Source organism: Elgaria multicarinata, chromosome 3 (assembly GCF_023053635.1).
Source record: "Elgaria multicarinata webbii isolate HBS135686 ecotype San Diego chromosome 3, rElgMul1.1.pri, whole genome shotgun sequence".
In the NCBI taxonomy this organism is placed as follows: Eukaryota; Metazoa; Chordata; class Lepidosauria; order Squamata; family Anguidae; genus Elgaria; species Elgaria multicarinata.
The window spans coordinates 65,372,763-65,389,846 of NC_086173.1; the positions used below are offsets into that span (position 1 = coordinate 65,372,763).

The 17,084-nt window shown below is 42.1% G+C and overlaps 1 protein-coding gene across 1 annotated transcript in view; it reads left to right on the forward strand.

Moving 5' to 3' along the window:
* GABRA6 (gamma-aminobutyric acid type A receptor subunit alpha6) overlaps positions 1-17,084 on the forward strand; it is a 48,466-nt gene that overhangs the window by 16,227 nt on the left and 15,155 nt on the right. The window contains exons 7-8 of the mRNA XM_063120553.1: positions 509-661; positions 1,977-2,236. Coding sequence (XP_062976623.1) covers positions 509-661; positions 1,977-2,236 — 413 coding nt within the window. The remainder of the gene's footprint in view (positions 1-508; positions 662-1,976; positions 2,237-17,084) is intronic.

The following is a 17,084-nucleotide window of genomic DNA, read 5'->3' on the forward strand; positions in this document are numbered from 1 at the left end:
AAAATAGAAAAAAGACAAATGGATAAAATATGCAGATTTATTCATTTGCATAATTTTATTCAGGTTTTTCCCATTCAGCTTTTCTTTACATTTTTTTTAATGCTGAATGCGCACAATCCTACTTATTTATTTATTTATTTATTTATTTATTACATTTTTATACCGCCCAATAGCCGAAGCTCTCTGGGCGGTTCACAAAAATTTAAACCATCATAAAACAACCAACAGGTTAACAGGTTAAAACACAAATACAAAATACAATATAAAAAGCACAACCAGGATAAAACCACGCAGCAAAATTGATATAAGGTTAAAATACAGAGTTAAAACAGTATAATTTAAATTTAAGTTAAAATTAAGTGTTAAAATACTGAGTGAATAAAAAGGTCTTCAGCTGGCGATGAAAGGAGTACAGTGTAGGCGCCAGGCGGAATCTGTTTATTTACAATTGTCCAAGACTGTATAATACATGGACAAAGATAATGCTGCTATACTTGTTTCCTAACAGGTGAATACGTAATAATGACTGTTTATTTCCACTTACAAAGGAAGATGGGCTACTTCATGATACAGATATATACTCCTTGCATCATGACAGTCATCCTTTCACAGGTGTCTTTCTGGATTAATAAGGAGTCTGTTCCAGCTAGGACAGTTTTTGGTATGCGGGTGTAATGATCACTGTCGGAACCCCCTCTGCGTCCTTCCATTCCTCCTCCTTTTTCATTGCTTGTGTATTTCTTTTAGGTGAATATTCATTTCAGGTGCTCTATTTCCATCTACAAAGAAAATAGGCTACTATCTCATTCAGACATACATTCCATGCATTATGACTGTAATCCTTTCTCAAGTTGTGTTTTGGATCAACAAAGAATCTGTTCCCGCGAGAGTTGTGGCTGGTATTCATGCTTATTTCTCATTACCTTCATTCATTTACTTGCTTTTCCGTTCACTCCACATATTGTACCTGCTACTGTACTGTGATAGACATTAGCATTGTTGTTTTTAAAGACTGTAACAGAGCCTTTAAAGTGTTGAGGGTTCCCCTGGAGACTCCCATTGAGGGCTCACCTTGGGACTCCCATTGAATCACTGAGAGTTACTGTTAAGTAACTATGGGTTGGCCTTTTGCTGGGTAGTGATTGAACAGTGGGGATTTTTCTTAGCAGACCTACTTAGGATCTCATCACAAGGCTGCTGTTCTATGCATACTTACTATGAAGTAATGCCATTGAACTGAATGGGATCCTGAGCAAAGCAGGGGTGCCCAAACTCTTTCGGATCAAGGGCTGAATTCAGTTTCAGAGAAGTTCTTGTGGGGCAGCATTCCAGTGGTGTGGAGAGCCAAAGGCAATGAGGCAGAGGCAAGATATCACAAATGCTGGCATGTTTTAGTTTAGGTGAAGCATTTCAACCTATATGGATTAGATGGGGTTGGGGGGAGTCACAAAAGCCTGGGAACCACTAAGCAATTGGAGGTCTGGGGAAAGGGGGTAGGGCCTGGGGAAGGTGTCATGGGCATATAGGGGATCCCAGAGGGCAAGGTTTGGACTCCAAGCAAGCTGAATTTGACTCGCAGGCCTAAGGTTCAGTATCCCGGGAGTAAAACATGCACGATTGTGTTCCTAAGCATGCTTTTTTAGAAGTCCCTGTCAAAATTAATAGGAATTCCTTTCAGGTAAACATGGCGTAGAGCTCAGGCTGTAAATCATTTAACTGGGCTCTCCCACTCTAGAGGCATTCAAGAGGCAGCTGGACAACCATCTGTCAGGTATGCTTTAGGGTGGATTCCTACATTGAGCAGGGGGTTGGACTCGATGGCCTTATAGGCCCCCTCCAACTCTACTGTTCTGTGATTCTATGATTACATGGCAGTTGCACAAAGGGAGGTTAGTATGGGGAGTCATAGAGCCAGCAAGCCTGAGAAAGGATCTCCGCAGATCCCTAATGTACTCCTTTTCCTCTTCCTTTTTCAGGGATCACTACTGTCCTAACAATGACCACGCTGAGCATCAGCGCCCGCCACTCTTTGCCCAAGGTGTCTTATGCTACTGCCATGGATTGGTTCATTGCTGTGTGCTTTGCCTTTGTCTTCTCCGCACTTATCGAGTTTGCAGCTGTCAACTACTTTACCAATCTTCAGACTCAGAGAGCAATGAGGAAGGCAGCCAGGGCAGCCGCACTAGCAGCCGCACTCTCAGCAGCTACCGTACCGGCGGAAGACGTGATGGTCTCGGTAATTGCTCACATTTCTGATAATAAGCATCGTATCCGAAGAGACAGCCAAAGTAGTGAATGCCAAACAATTGAACAATATTAAAGTGATCTTAGTCTGGAAGGGATTATATAACCGAAGCACATCACCCATTCACAAGTTGAATAAGTGGTTGCCCCAAACTTCTAAAAGTGAAAGTGCAGTAGTAGGTCGTTGTTTTGTTTTTAAAAGATCTGGGAAGATATTCTGCATTCATTTTATTAGAATACTCTTCCAGGCTTTTCGGTTTGTGTTAGCAATGGGGTGAAAATCTGCCTGGGCTCATTAATTTCAATGGGTCTACTCCCAGGCCCCGACGAATGCGCTGGGCGAATTCGTACCCCATTGCTGGCTGCAGGACAAAGTGGGTGCAGATCCGGGCAAAACTCGCTGCCGCCCTGACCTGCGTGTAGCCTTTGTCCTTTCCTCCATGGTGTTAATGGTGGGAAAATAGCGTTCTTTCTCCCCAGCCCGCCAATGGGGGCCGCCATTAGAGTGGAAGGGATAAAGAGGGCCTTTAAGGCCACGCTTGGTGCAGGGGGAAGGGATTGAAAGCACACCTGGGGCCTCCCAAAAGTGCACAATTCTCCCAGCTTCGCCTCACGAGTTCTTCCTTTCCTAGTTTGTGTGTTTCATAAGTGTATTCTTGAGCAGTGCTATCTGTGTGCACAGTCATACAAGCCATGCAGGACACTGTTCAAGGGGATGTGCACTGGCCAGATATTCTTGGATCAGTATTTAATTAGCATTCTGCAGGTGGGTCACTGGGGGAAAGATGGGAAATTAGACTTTATATAAACTTGGCATCTTGACATATGCTTGGCTGTGTTGGAAGCAGCCCAGCCAAAGGCATAGCTGTGCCCGACTCATGTGAGATACTAAAGTGCTTTATTTCACAGGAAGAAAAGATGCTGCACTGATGATTCCAAATGTTGTCTATCCCCTTCATAATAGAAATACAATTGAAGAATGGCTCAGCAGCTGCAGCAGTGAAAAACACCCTCCTGTGCCAAGTCCCTCTCCTCACTTTCCCTCTAAACGTCCTCCTGGCCCAGCGATTCCATATTCCTACATGTTTTGCCTCCCTCTCCCAATACTTCCCCACCATTCCACCACCTCATCACCTGTTTCTTTTTATCTTGGGGATGACCTGTGTCTTCTGAAATTCCCTCTTCTATGCTAGTACTAATATAAAAGTTGGTTGACCAGACTTACCAAATGCAGAAGAGGACAAGGACCTATTGGTCCTCTTCTGCATCTGGTCAATCTACTTTAACATGTACCAGTTGATGGATCCTGGACCCTCAGATAAAGGGATCTGGATCATCAATCATATAAAGCATGGGTGGGGAACCTCAGGGGCCAAATCCAGCCCTCTGGGGTTCCTCAAACAGCCATGCCACCTTTCCCTGGCCCTACTCCATTTATTTATTTTATTTTATTATTGCATTTATATCCCGCCTTTTTTCCTCCAAGGAACCCAAGGTGGTGTACATAATTCTCCACATCCTCTCCATTTATCCTCACAACAACAACCCTGTGAGGTGGGTTGGGCTGAGATTCTGTGACTGGCCCAAAGTCACCCAGTGGGTTTCCATGGCCAAGTGGGGACTAGAACCCAGATCTCCCGACTCCCAGTCTGACACTCTAGCTACTACACCACACTGGCTCTCATTTCCCTCAACCACCAATCATTGGATAGTTCCCCAACTTTTGTGCATCCCCCCCATTCTAAAAGGTTGAAAGGCTTAATTACTGGCAGTAAGAGCTTAAAGCTACAATATGCTGGTAGTGTTGGCCCCGCCCCTTTAACATTTGGCCCCACCCCCTTTGCCTTCAGCCCCATCCACCCTTGGAATGCAGCCCCTGAGATCTCTGAAATGAAATTCAGCCCTCAGGCTGAAAAACGTTCAACACCCCTGCTATTAAGGCAGTCAGAAGGCAATGAAAAGGAGAAGTCCTTGTTTGATATCTTGCTCCTAGGAAAATCTTTGCCACACCACTTTCCCTGCCTTTCTTCGACGCCATAAATTTTGCACAGTCTTTCCACCTCCGCTCTCTATAGCTGACATTTATATAAATCTGTGGTTCCATCACATTCGTGGTCACCCTGCCTCAAAAATGATTGCACCTTTTCTGCTTGATCTAAAGTGATCAAGAGGTTCCCTCTGAGCAAAATTAAGCGTGGCATTGGGAAAGTGCATAAAGGGGATCTCTTTCTTTCTCTCTCTGTCCCCTAAGATTGGAACTCATGTTCCCTTGAGGAACTCAATGACTAGCAGATTCAGGAAGACAATAAGAACTACACACTACATAAATTAATTTATGAAAATTCACGGCTGCAAAGTATGGCGATGGACGCAGGTGTAGATGGCTTCGAAGGGTTTTAGATAAATTAATGGAGAGAAGGTCTAAAGAGACAGAAGCCTGTGGTTACAGGGAAATAAAGTGTTTTGCCAGCTTGTAAGTATCTAGATTGATGGGGTGTTATATGAGGATCCTTTTCTGAATAAGTGATGATGAGTACAGAACCAGAGCAGGAGTGGGGTCACCCAGGTTAATTAACCCACAGCCCAGGAAAAGGATTTAGTTTTGCATGATACTAATGTTTACATCCTCTCCTAGGACAGATGATTAAGATCCCTGAATGCAAAGTATTTCTCCCTTTGCACCCTTAAAGCTGTAATCCTAAACCCACTTACCTAGAGTAAATCCCATTCAACTCAGTGGAAGTGACTTCTGATTAAACTTGCACGCTCAGCCCTCCATGAGTAGAAACTCAGAGGCTTCCTATCATCCAGTGCAGGGTAGGAGGAGCAACGGAGATGATCTTCACTTCCCTTTCTTCCCATCCTGCATTTTTCACTAAACTGGCTTCCACCCCCCCCCATCTAGTGGCAGTGCTTCAAAAGGGCAGGAAAGGAAACTGGAGACTCCTCAAGATAGCTAATACCCTGGCCTGTCTGGACTCCTCCCCTCCTCGACCACCAAAGCATCCTCTTTTTCCTGTATCCAGGAGTGCTTTTCTGACCTGAGAGTGCAGCTGGCGCAGTTCTTTCTGCACTGGCTGCGAGGGGGCAAAGGACTGGGTCGGATCTCTGACTCCCCTTTCCAAGGTCAGTGAGCTGTCTCCAACCTCGAAGGAAGGAATCCTCTCAGACAACATCAAGGGGCCTAGGATTGCTCCCTAAATCACTATTCTATTCACGTTCTGGCTGGAATTCTCTGAAATCTGGAAGCTTTGGGGGAATTATATGATGCACCCTCCTCCAGTTATGCCACACCCTCACAACAAAGTTTGGGTCTTTTGGGATACATGGTATCCCAAACACAGGGTTTGATCTGTTAAAATTCTTGTTGGTGATTTGTAACATGAAAATGGAATGATTTCATCCAAGAGGAGGAAATACATCTTGGAATGAGATAGTGCTTAGGATCTATATCCTACTCCCCATCCGCCTTTCCCCCTCTTTATTTATATTCTTGCTGTTAGTTCTGTGCCCAAGTTATTGAGTGTATAGGCTGCTAAAGTGTGGGAGGTCAGCCATGTGTTCGATGATGAAGCTGTGTAGGTTTTACTAAAACTGATATGGTTGTTTAGTCATATCTGCTTGCTGTGGAGAAGAGGAGGAGGCTTCATTTGTGCCTCCTGTTCTGGAGGCTTCCCTGAGGGTTGTCATCTCTTCTTTTTTGGAGAGAGGCTCTGTGGCCACCTCAGGCTGCTGATTTTGGGTGTTACAAAAGGGAAGCAAATGGTTAGTTATTGAATTTATTAGTCTGGTGTTTTGACTGCCTGGGAGAGGTGCTTGTGGGATTTTCTGCCTCAGGTACAAAATAATTCAACCAGCTTTGGATACTGTACAGATTAACTTGGGTGTGGGGTTGCTGTTCTTCCTCAGGCAGCAAAGTGGCTTGGGCCAGCCTTTTACCTCTCACTATGCTGCTGGTGGTGATGGCGTGGGAGGGCAGCTTTACCTGGGTAACTGCCTAGTAACTTGCTGTTAAAGGAACATAAAACACAAAGGAAGCTGTGGAAGTCCGTAAGGGAAAACATCCTTTATTAGGACCAACCAAAATTTACAAAATAATGACCAAGGTTTTGAGTTCTCTAGAACTCTTCATCAGGCTGGACGTCATACCAAGTGGGGTAGGAGGTGGCGGGAGAAAATAAATAAATAGATCTAGCTTTATTTTGAAGTTTTGGTTTACTCATAGAGCTTTATTACACCAGAGTTATACTGTGCAATCACTGCAAATTGCATGCAAAGGACTCCGAAGTTTTCCAGCTTATAATCTGCTTTTATTGTGAAGTACTCCCATGCATCCTGCTTTAATTGTGCTATAAAAGCAAAAGACTCGCCGTATTTTGACACTAGTTTTCGAGCGTATCATCCGAGCAGCCACTGGAGCGCAGGAGAAGGATTTGAAGAAAAATTAAACAAATGCTTACATCTGCGTAAGCTTTAAAGATAAAGACATCAAAATTGGCACAGTAATAGATATTAAGGAGAGCTTTAAGCATACCAAATTTGAATCGGATTGGGTCATCCGTTGATTTTTATGATTTTTTTACATTTCCCCCTTTAAACCCACTTCCTGGTATGCAAAGGATCTTGCCGCCCGGTAGCAATAACAACAACAACGCTGACAGCTTAGCACTGTAGGGATAATTTGAGGGAAACAGGTACGTGGGATGAAGCTAATAGTCTCAACATGGAGTGCAGGAGGGCAACTGGGTGACATCCTCAATGGAAGGGGGCAGTGGGGTAACATGCTCAAGGGCTGCCCCTCCACCTCTGGTCTTCATGCATTTGTCCTTCATGCATCCCTGATGAGGGGTTCTAAATCTGTTCAGCTGAATGTGCTTAGAATCCTCCCCATAATCAGGAACGAACCCCATTTGCAAACGGTTCCCAATTGCGGGAATGATTCTAAGTGCCTTTAGAGCAGGGGTGGGCAACATAGGCTGCATATGCTCCCCCCCCCCCCATGGTTGTTTTTGCAGCTCCTGCTCTGGCTGCCTAGTGCCACAAAACTTATCACCATTTTGGTGACTTTGCAAAGTGTGCAGGGAGTAGGGATGCTGTACAAGGGATGTTTGAGCTTGTCAAAATTCTCCGAATTCCCCCTCGAAGCTTGTTCACGTTCCCAAATACAAGCTTTTTTCTTTTCTTTGTATCAGGAAAAATGTGCATTTTGATTGGGATAAGTGCACACATAGAAGTTGACACCCAAAATGTGCACTTTCCCCCATTCAGTAAAATGTGAAAAATGCTAATTTTTTGAAGGGGCTGGAAGTTTGGAAACACGTGCACATCTTTTCTGAAATTTTGTGTACGTTTTGCATTCAGGGTTACAAATGGGGCTCGTTTGACTGTTTTGCAAACACAAATTGAATTCTTATGCAGCCCTTGCAGGGAGCATGCGCCTTCTATGCAAGCAGAATCGCACTCCTGGAAGCCTCCCTGGCCTGTGATTTTGCTTGCAAGCATTGCCAGGTTTCTTCTGCCGCCATGCCAATTTCAGCAGTGGCAGCAATTTCTACAGTGGTGGGTTTGGAATGCGGCCCCCAGTGGGTTCCAGGGAGACCAATGCAGAAGTTGACTACTCCTGCTTTAGATGATGCTAAACATGTGAATGTTGGCTACTGGGGGCAGAGTTGCCATGTGTGACCCCGCCCTCCAGGTGTGCTTTGAATGCAATGGACCTCCCATCTGAGTAGTACTATTTATTTATTTATTATTGATTTATCTGAAACATTTGTATCCCGCCCTATATCTCTAGGATTTCAGGGCGGTGTACAGATAAAAGCATACAGTATAAAACACACAGCTAAAAACAAATTAAACCATGAACCAAGTTAAAACAATATATAGTTTAAAAGCAGTAAAAACAGTTAAAACAGTGTGCCATCTTAGTGAATTTAACCATCAAAGGCTTTGTTAAAAAGCCATGTTTTTACTTGGCGTCGAAATGAAATCAGTATTGGCGCCAGTTGGGCCTCCAAGGGGAGAGCATTCCACGGCGTGCCACAACAGGGTTGCACAGGATTAGGTTGCACCTAGGACCGCTGGAACAAAGAAACCAGTCGTGGCTGATCTCCCGTTTTTGAAAATATAAAACCTAGCAGTTACCCAGATCTACTTCTATCCTCAACCAAACACTCAGATTGCTTTTCATTAATAAGGTCTGTCCATAAAACAAGTGGCAAACCTAGCTGAAAAGCCAATTGCCTTTGAGAGTGGGGCGTTGTTGTTGTTGTTGTTTTTTATTATGAATATATCTATGCTGTTTTTGTTTGTAATCCAATACATCTAAATTAGTGTGCTCAGTATGGCTGCCTTTCAGATGCAATATCGGGGGGGGGGGGGAAGTGTGTGTGTGTGTGGGGGAACAGTAGGTGCCTCTCCACTCCCAAGTTTACATTGAAAGCATCTCAAAGAGCAAGGACAATGCCGTCCTGAGAACCTGCTGGGGTTAGTTCCGGTTCTGTTGCTAGTTGACATTGGCACTGAAGTGCCTGTAAGCCTCAGGCAGCCCCTTAATCTTCACACTTTTCATTGCAACGCCTTATAGGACTTTAGAAGAGTAAGCACACATAATATACTTGTTAATGTTCAGGAAATGCTGTATGGCTTTTTAAAAATGTCATGACATTTGAGAAGGGCTTGGTAGATAGGGTTGAAATATCATTTGATTTGTTGGTATTGTATTGCTTATTAAGTACACTTTGTTAGAGTGGAATAAGGTTACAAAAGCAACATGATTTGGTCCCAAGAAATAGGAAAGTTTGGATTTCTATTTTAATTACTACAGGTTACATCCAGCATCGTGCGAGCTGAGTTCCACTGGTGGGCAGGACTTCCCCTTGCTCTCTTCCCCCCGTAGCCCCCCTGTATAACCCCAAAACTGCTCCAGAAGGAGCTTCAACCTTCTGGGGCAGTTTTAGGGTACATGGGAAGGACTGCAGGGAGTGGGGGTATCTATTTGGTTTCTATTCCACTGGCAGATGACCAGCATTGGCTCCAAATCTAATGCTGGATCCTTTGCACAGTTATTTGAGACTAAGCCCTGTTGGACTCCATGGGATTAATTTATGAATAAACAGGCCTATATGGTTGGATTGAGCACAAAGGTTTAAAGTGTCATTTTGCTGCACCAACACTGTGATAGTGTAGTGGTTACAGCTGGTGTGGTGTATGGTTAGAGAATTGGACTAGGGGCAGGGAGACTCAGGTTCAATCCCCACACAAACATGAAGCTCATTGGGTGACCTTGGGCCCATCACGCTGTCAGTCCTAATCTACTCCATAGGTTTTGTTGTGAGGATAAAATAACTGGGATGAGGAGAACCATGTGCACTATGGTTCCTTAGAGTAAATGTGAGATAAAATGTAATAATTAAATAATCCCAAATTGAACAATTCCTGAAGGACAAAAGGCCAAGCCAGGCTAATAACTGATACTATTAGAAAGCACCTCTCAGGCTCACAATAAAAGGTTTAAGCACAAAAGATATTTCCGGTCTAAAGAACAATTCAAACTTTTAGACAGTCTTGTCACTCAGATTTTATGTTGAGGGAATGTAGCTTGTTTGAAAGCACCTCATGTGTGACAGCCATGTCATGCCACAAGTTCAAAGGCTGTGCAAACTAAAATGTTGGCTCCACTTGGATATGTAACCTTGAACTTGTGGCTCAGTATTTCTAGGGATGAGCTTGCAAAAAAGCACCTCCTCACATAAAATTTAAATTGGGATATATGCATGAAAGACCACTTCAGAAGGCCAAATATGTGAACTAACAATATATTTACAGACTATGAAGAACACTGAAGAGCACCATGTTCTAAAATGTATCCATTGCGTAAAACAAAGGCACTGATTCTCAACTCAGAACTAGAATATGGGCATCATCTAATGGGAACTTCTTGTACTCTTGAGCAAGCTCATTCATTTCAGTGAAAGGTGTGCAGCAGAATGTCCCATTGGAATGTGATCATGGATTTTTTTTACATGGATTTTTACTGATTTGTGGCTCAGAGTTTCAAAGCCATAGATCACATCATCGAAGGGCCAGTGATCTTGTGTTGCACCCCACCCACCCCAATCCTGATACAAATGACATGGGAACCATCCTATAATATTTATAAACATCTCTTTATATTGACATCATTATTCCAGTTCTGGGATTACGGAAGATCAAACAATCTCACGAAAGCTAACTTCTCTTGACAGGAATATGATCAATTTTTGCCTCAGTGGTTTGTTTTATTTTGTTCGGTTGCCCCTCTCAGGGTAAAGTATGAAGGCTGAAGGACCTTAAAGACTGTAGACAGAATACACTTGGATATTACAATCAAGGAAACAGGAAATACAAGGCTATATGAACAGGAAAAGGAATGAAACTTGCTGCCCAATCTATTTATTTTTTTATTAGAAGGCTTATATTCAGTGGGACTAAACTAGAGATGTAAAATTTCCGGAAATTTTGAAGCCATAGATAAAAAACAGTTTTTTCCGGGGCGGGGGGTGTTCTGGGAAAAAATGGAAATTTGGGGGGGGGGAATTATTATTATTATTTTGGTGCAATATTAGCAGCATATTCAAGCAATTATTACAAACTGAATTTACTTTTTATTTTATTTTTTTATTTTTTTGGAAACAAATAGAGCTACAAGCTCCTGAACTGTAAGGAACACCTGAACAATAAGGAACCTCTTTGGTTTTGCCAGTTTATGAGGAGTTATGAGGAGCAGGCAAAAAAACAATTACCCCACCCCATAGAAGAAACCATCAACATTAATAAAAAAGAAAATCATTTATGTCTCTGCTAGTCCTCCACAGTGTCAAGCAGACATAAAGCACCTATTCCCATAGAAAGAACTGAGAAAAACTCGGGACAAAAGATTCAATGAACATGCATATAATTTAATCAGACTCATTTTCTGACCTATAGCTATCACTATCAGTTTCAGTTTCTGCTTCAATGGCAGTGCCCCCTAGGGGCAGAAATGCATCTTGCTCTTTCATTTGAGAGTTGTAGTCTCAGTTTGCAACCTAGGACTTGCTTGTCCTCGATGCACAAAAATTGCAATAATCTGATACTGTACATTGTTTTTAGAAATCTTTTGGAAAAGTAAATATATGAACACCTTGTCTTAAAGGTTTTATTCATCATGCTAAAATAAAATATTCCGTAATCCACTTTTCTTCATTTTTGGGGGGTGGGGAAGGCTTTTGGGGGAAAAACGTGTTTCCTGAACCCCCTGCCCTTCCAGGCCTTCACATCGCTAGACTAAACAGCTCAATGACGTTCATGTCCAATGGGTCTTACTCCCAAATAAATGTGTTTGGTAGTTCAGCCTTAATTCCTAGTGCTAATTGGGCTTACATAACTACACTTGCTTAGAGGTACATTTTTAGTTCTAAGTAAATAAAGTTAGGATCAGGGTGTTAAAGCTGCAGTTGTGCAAGCACAAGTATATACTTCTACACAAGAGCACAAACTTATGCTTGGGAAATACTGTCCCTTCCCTTAGTTTCAGTTACAGATAATGCAGTTCTGCTTATCTTTTAGACTTGTAGGATGTTGTGTAAAGGGAATCTTGGTTCTAGCCAATGCTAGTCTAACTTAAGACTCATTAATTTCAATGGGTCTACTAACTGTTGGACTAACATTGGAGACAAGCCCTGATCCCCCCAACCTATCCCTACCTGAATAGCAAAATAGTGCTTATGTGGCACAGCTTGGAGAATGCAGTGATCTATTTCATTGGATCAGCAGTTTGATCCTTCTGTTGCTTCCTACTGAGCTGCAGAAGCTCATACAACCAGAATCCATGGATGTATCCCTGTCTCCCTCCCTGCCACAATCAGTATATGATTGTCTGTCCCATCCCCTTTTTGCTGCAGCTGTTTTTCCAGCATCAGGAACTGTCTGGTTGCAAGACGGGAGTTAATTATTTGGGGAGCCTCATCCTTCTTAAGCTTCTTATGCTTGTTAACTTTGGTGTCTGAGGGCAAAAATAAAAGCAGGCATATGTTTGTGATAAGCTGGGAGTCTTCTTGGACTGCTAGAATGTGTATGTTAATAAGAGGTAGAATGCTATTGTTGATAGGGTCAGTGATTTCATCATTACATTAGTCCTGTTCTTAACTCAGTTAAACCGTAATACTTACAGTTAAGTCGCCTTAGTCCCCAAATCAAGGAGACCAATTAATCTCATATCCAAGGACTAATAGAGCAAACCGGACTGATGAATATGCAGATGGTGATTGTTATTGTGCCTTTCTAAGAGATGTTTCAGGTATTTCCCTCCCCCACCAAAAAACACATCAGTGTAGTGCTACTACAAGCAGGTGCTGTAGTCCAGGGCATGATAGGAAGAATGTAATAACCTTGCTGTAGCTAAGCAGGTCTGTTCTGGTCATTGCCTGGATGGGGGACTGCCTGGGAATGTACATGTGCCATCTTGAATTCTGTGGAAGAAACATAATATTTAAAACCCATCATGTTGATGGACTCAAGTAGGTAATAAAGCATCCTATATACTGGGGTAGGGGTTGGGAAACTGGCCCTCCAAGTGCTGTTGGACTCCATCTTTCATCAGCCCCAGACAGCATGGTCAGGGATGATGGGAGTTGTAATCCAACAACATCTGGAAGGCCACGTGTTCCTAACCCAGTTATATACTAATGGTACAAATAATACAGTATAGTACAAATAATGGTCTGATTGTGGGCCCTTATGGAGCCCAAACCATCCATGTACAAGGGGAAAGTATCAGCAAGGCTCAAGGGACAGCCAAGTTCTGCAGAAGAAGAAATCTGTTGTGGGTGACTCAAAAACAGCCCTTTGAGGATTGAGCATGCTCAGTGGTCATAGAATGTGAGCTGACTGGTGGAAGGGGAAAACTGGAGAAGAGTGAGGATGGAATGGAGTATCTTAGAAAAGAGCATGGCTGGCTATCTGGCTGGGATTCTAATCTTTTTGTTGCGGATCTCACTTCTAAAACATAGTGGCCAACATGTTGAGCGCCAACATGCAGAAGGTTTTGGAACCTCCACCTGTGATTGACGGTGAAATATTTGGTTGGGTTCTCACATGATTTAAAAGACCAACAAATATTGACCCCTTTGATTCATATATAATCTTTTAAGTCAAGGTCAACTTGTGTGATTTATTTTTAGATTTGTAGTTCATATTTAACCTGAGGGCCCCTCTGAGTGGCTTTCCTATCCTCTAGAACCCCACCCCCTCCCCACTGTTACATAGTTTTTATTGTTCCAATAAGAGGACGTTTGAGTTTATATATAGCCAGTGTTTCCTGAATTCCAAAATCTAGGCATCAAGAATAGGGAATTACAAAAGCAAATGCTTACAGTTTTATAAAGTGAACTATTTGCAGTGGGTTTGTTATTGGTTTGATTTTTTTTTAAATGTACTTTTTATATTTAATACTTGGCATTTGCCGAGTATTGTACAGTACATATTTCTAGTTATGATCTTATTTAAATCTGAGTTGTATTGCAGAACATAGAGACAACAACTGTGTTTATAAATTTCATCCCTCCTTTTAGAATAGCTATGCAAATTTCATAGTGATACTGGTCACAGACAGTATATGCTACATTTATATTGTTGGATTCATTCTCTGCACCAGAATTAAAGTAAAATTCTGGTTCCAAATATTGAAATTAGCATGTTATTAAACAACTAACATAAGGAAACGAAGAGATGCATGAGGTTGGATAGTGTTCATGTAAATTTTGATACGTTGCTTTCACGAGATCACAGTGACATAGAAAGGTAACGCATCTTTAAAAGCAGCGTTAAAAACCTTTTATCTGCTATGATCCTATATATTTAAGCCATTTTCTCCTGCTGCTAGTGTTACTGACATTAATAGCACTGAGAGACCCAATTGCACACATTTCTTTCCCAAATGGGGAAGCAGATAATGTGTAACATAACGAATGAATGTAGGCTTTCCTTTTATGCATTTATACTGGAGATTTGAATAGAGTTCTGGAAAAGGCATGGATCAAAAAGAGAAAATAACATAATTTGTTTTAAAACTAGTCAGGATTGTATAGTATCCCATGATTTTTGAGTCATTGATGGTCTAATGGAGAAGGACAGCTTTCTCATTAGATTCTTTGTGATATCTAATTTACACACTGGTTGCTGCTTATAAAATTCATGTATAGTGGATCTAATGATATGGGTAGTTGGTTGACAGTAGATAACTACACTCTCACAACTGTTGGGAAATCAAAGAAGGCTATTATTATTATTATTATTATTATTATTATTATTTTATTACTATTATTATTTCTCCACCTTTCCTCTAAAATTGGAGCTCTGGGCTGCTAACAATAATCAATTTGAGATTAAAAGAAAAGCTTAATTCAAACATAACATAAAAACAAATAAATTAAAAACACAACAAAAACACAGCAATAAAAGAAATAAAACACACACAACCCTATAATCACCTCCCCCTTCAGCAGCAGACCAGCTTACATGCCAAAAGCCTTGGCAGGGGAAATAGCTAAAGTAGCTACTTTAGCTACTTCCTTCTCTTTAGCTAAAAGAGAAGTAGCTAAAGAGAAGGAACTCTCTCGCATCACCAGTTCCCCACCAAATGAGGCGTACTGCATTTAGGATATATAATAATCATAATATATTTATTTATTTCTTACCCGCCTCTCCCTCTGGATTGAGGCAGGGAACAACATCAAATATAAAAATACTATAAAATATATAAAACTGATGAAAAACATATAAAACTACTACATTATTAAAATAACAGCCAGATATTTTAAAATTCAACTGGGTAGGCCTGCCGGAAGAGGTTAGTCTTTATAGCTTTTTTAAATTCAGAAAGGCTGTTGAGTTGGCGGATCTCTCTTGGCAGGCCATTCCACAGTCTGGGAGTGGCAGAAGAGAAGGCCCTCTGGGTAATGGTTGTCAGCCTAGTTTTCACTGACTGAAGTAAATTCTTCCCAGAGGACCTGAGTGTGCGGGGTGGATTGTACAGGAGAAAGCAATCCCGCAGGTAACCTGGACCCAAACCATGTAGGGCTTTGAAGGTAATAACCAACACTTTATACTTGGCCTGGAAATTAATTGGCAGCCAGTGAAGAGATTTTAAAATTGGTGTAATGAGGTCACTCCTAGGTGTACCGGTGACCAGCCTGGCTGCCATATTTTGAACTAGTTGAAATTTCTGGACTAGGCACAAAGGTAGCCCTATGTAGAGCATATTGCAGAAGTTGAGCCTCGAAGTTACCAACACATGCACTACCATCTTTAGATCTTCCGATTCTTGGAAGGGGCGCAGCTGGCATATCAGTAGGCCCTCCTGGCCGTCACATCTATCTAGGCTGTCATTTGGAGCGATGGATCCAGGAGCACCCCCAAACTGCAACACAGTCTTTCAGGGGGAGTGTAACCCCATCCAGAACTGGTTGACACACCTCCACACACACCCTGAAAGAATATAGAGGGATATAAGAATCTGGAATATATCCCCATATGTGTGTGTTTGTTTGTGTGTGTGTGTGTGTGTGTGTGTATTCGTATTCCAGATTCTTCTATCCTCAGGATGAGGGATAGATACTGCAGTTTCAAAGATGGTGCTGGTGCTGTGCTGCTGAGTTCCAGGAGGTATATAGAGCTGGGAGAGGGAGAGCAAAAGAGGCTGCATGGGGGAAACAGCTGTGCACATGAAGAGAAACAAATTGAGCAGCACTGGAGGGAAATTGAAAACGGTGTGGCAATGCCTCCTTCCCTCAGCCCAACAATGAGATCTGCAGTATTCTGCAGTAAAGTGAAGAGACGGGAGTAGAGATGCGAAGGCCTGGAAAAAACCTGGAAAAACGTGGTGGAGGGTTCTGGAAAAAATGGAGGAAACCCAACATTTTTTCCCTGTTCTTTTCAAGGGATTTTTGAAAGGAAAGAAAAACAGTTTCCTCATTTTTTTTTCCTCCTATGGATTTTTGCAAAAGGATTTGGGGGAAAATTCCCCCCCCCTTTCCAGTTTTTCCCCAAGCCTTCGCATCTTTAGAATGGAAAGGAAAGAAAGGGAGGGGGGAAGCCTTTGCAGGAGCCATTCGTAACTAAAGAACACAGAAGCCATGCTGGCTAAATACATAGGGGCTACACCACTTTAAGAAAAGACGCGTGGGTGCATTTAATGAACTGCTGCTAATATTTATGATTTTTTAAATAAGTTTTTAATAATGGATGTTTTAATGCTTTGTGATATTTTATTATGCTTTTCATGGTAGATTGCTTGAGGGCTGTCACAGCTGAACATCAGCCTAAAAATTTCAGTAGGAATAAATGAATATACGTAAAAATGACTCAAGGCCTTTGTATACATTCTATAAGCCACGTGTGATTGTAATGTATGTAAATTGGCCCTGTTATTACTCAGAGGGCCAGTTGAGCCAACATGCTAAGCCATGGTTACGCCACTAACCTTTTTGCAGCAAATGGTTAGTGAGCATGTTCAAACCGTGGTTATGTAACAATAATGGTTAGGAATGGTTCACACGACACGCTAAGCCTTAATGTTTAGCGCAAAATGCTTAATCACCTTGGCTTAGCATGTTGTCTAAACACGGTCTGAGTCTCTTCATACCAGCATGATTTATTCTTGGTACAGGGTGGCTTTGAAATCAGCATGCGGAAGGATATTGGATGTACCTAGGCTTGCTGCTGTTTCTCCTGTCTCTGGAGTGAGGGAACTGTGCTTGCTATGAACCAGTAAAATAGTTTAAGGTGTAGCAGCCCAGCAATTTTTTAAAAACTCTTTGCTC